The sequence below is a fragment of the Triticum urartu genome, chromosome 2A (genome assembly GCF_056163025.1).
Source record: "Triticum urartu cultivar PI428250 chromosome 2A, HENAU_Tu73, whole genome shotgun sequence".
Taxonomy (NCBI): Eukaryota; Viridiplantae; Streptophyta; class Magnoliopsida; order Poales; family Poaceae; genus Triticum; species Triticum urartu.
The window spans coordinates 614277299-614278916 of NC_141874.1; the positions used below are offsets into that span (position 1 = coordinate 614277299).

General features: G+C 58.2%; 1 protein-coding gene across 1 annotated transcript; it reads left to right on the plus strand.

Annotated features, from left to right (window-relative positions):
* Positions 1-587: 587 nt before the first annotated feature.
* On the plus strand, positions 588-1381 carry LOC125539194 (auxin-responsive protein SAUR50-like). The gene has a single exon (XM_048702566.1). It carries the CDS (start codon positions 734-736, stop codon positions 1232-1234), a length of 501 nt encoding a protein of 166 aa, XP_048558523.1. The 5' UTR covers positions 588-733; the 3' UTR covers positions 1235-1381.
* The last annotated feature ends 237 nt before the right edge of the window (positions 1382-1618 follow it).

The window sequence follows — 1618 nt, forward strand, 5'->3', positions numbered from 1 at the left end:
TCAACTGAGACTTAACAAGACTGTAATATAATAGCGTTTTTTAAACATTCGTATACTATGGGACGGATGGGAGTATAAACTAGCTAGCTGTGGTCCTTTTTGATGATTTTCGTACTAAAACAATGAGATGGATTTGGACATCCCCCGGCTTAGACTCCGTCAACATGCAAAGGCTTTTGCGCGTAATTGCATGGACAGAAGTACGTGACTGTATCTCGTAACTGTGGCAGAGAGCAGCCTAGCCAAATGGGCGCAGTGTGGCGGAGTCCAGCCGATGGATGAATGAAATCAAACCATGGACCACGCCCGTGCCCTCGAAGCACACCATCCATTAGCGAACAAAACGCCGCCTCGCCACCGAAAACCAGGTAAAATCACGTCAAAATAAGAAAAGGAAACATGTAAAAACCCAGACAAATACCCACACGTAATCTTCTTCACAAGCCCAGCGCCGAGCCAAGCCAGGAACCTTCCTTTCATCAGAACGAAAAACGACGAGCTGCATGAAAACTCCATGAAATTTTAGTAGGATCTCAAAAAAGCCGCGCCTCTCGTGAGGCTGACGCCTATATAAAACAGTCCACTTCCGCCACTAATCACACTCCTTCCGGCTTCCGTTACCGGTTCCTTCCGTCTCCTCCCATTCATTAAGGCGAGAGCCCCTCGCTCGCTCGTCCAGACCAGGAAAGGAGCGCAAAGCAGGCGGGCGGTTCGTTGAGATCTCGGCCGCGCCATGCCGAGGACGAGGAGGCTGCGCGGCGGGTTCCGGCTCGGCCGCAAGCTGCTGACCGCGTGGCGGTGGGCGCTCTGCGGCCGGAGCCGGCGCCGGGGGGGCGGCTACCTCCGCCTCGACACGCCGTGCCCGAAGGAGGGCCGGGAGGCCAAGAAGCTGGCGCCCGTGCTGCGGTGGGGGCGGTCGCTGGCGCGGCTCCTCAGCCTCGGCCGGACGGACCGCGGCCGGCGAACGCTCGGCGGCGGCGGCGGCGAGGCGGTGAAGACCCCCAAGGGGCAGGTGGCGGTGTACGTCGGCGGCGGCGGGCCCGGGGAGCCGCTCCGGTACGTGGTGCCCGTGGTGTACTTCAACCACCCCATGTTCGGGGAGCTGCTGCGGGAGGCCGAGGAGGCGTTCGGCTTCCAGCACCCCGGCGGCATCACCATCCCCTGCGCCGCCGCCAAGTTCGAGCGCGCCGCCGCCGTGGCCGCCGCCGGGAAGAAGGGGTTCGCCAGGTGGTAGCATCGGGCCCGTAGGCGTAGGAGACTGGAGACCGAGACCTCGGCCCTCGCTGGCCTGACCGCCTCCGCTGCGTGCGGCGGAGGCGAATGGTGACATGGTGTACAGCGCATGTGTGTTTCCATCAGCAAAGAGGCTAATTTTGTTCCATTGATTGATTCATCTTCCTGCCGTTTAACTAGACTAGTGGATGGATGCGGTTCTTTTTCTCCTTCTAGGAAAGGTTATTTACTCATCGATGGATTCTGGATGCGTCTGTGCAAGTTCTTGTCAGAATCTCTATAATCTCATAGTTTGCTGTTGACAAATCTGTCCTCTACCAACTCCGGGGAGCGAGCGAATCGGGCCGACGAATTTCTCTTACGAACGTTCAATTCAAGACCGGAG

Coding starts and splice junctions, on each gene's coding strand:
- LOC125539194 (XM_048702566.1), top strand. CDS start 734: ATGCCGAGGACGAGGAGGCTGCGCGGCGGGTTCCGGCTCGGCCGCAAG.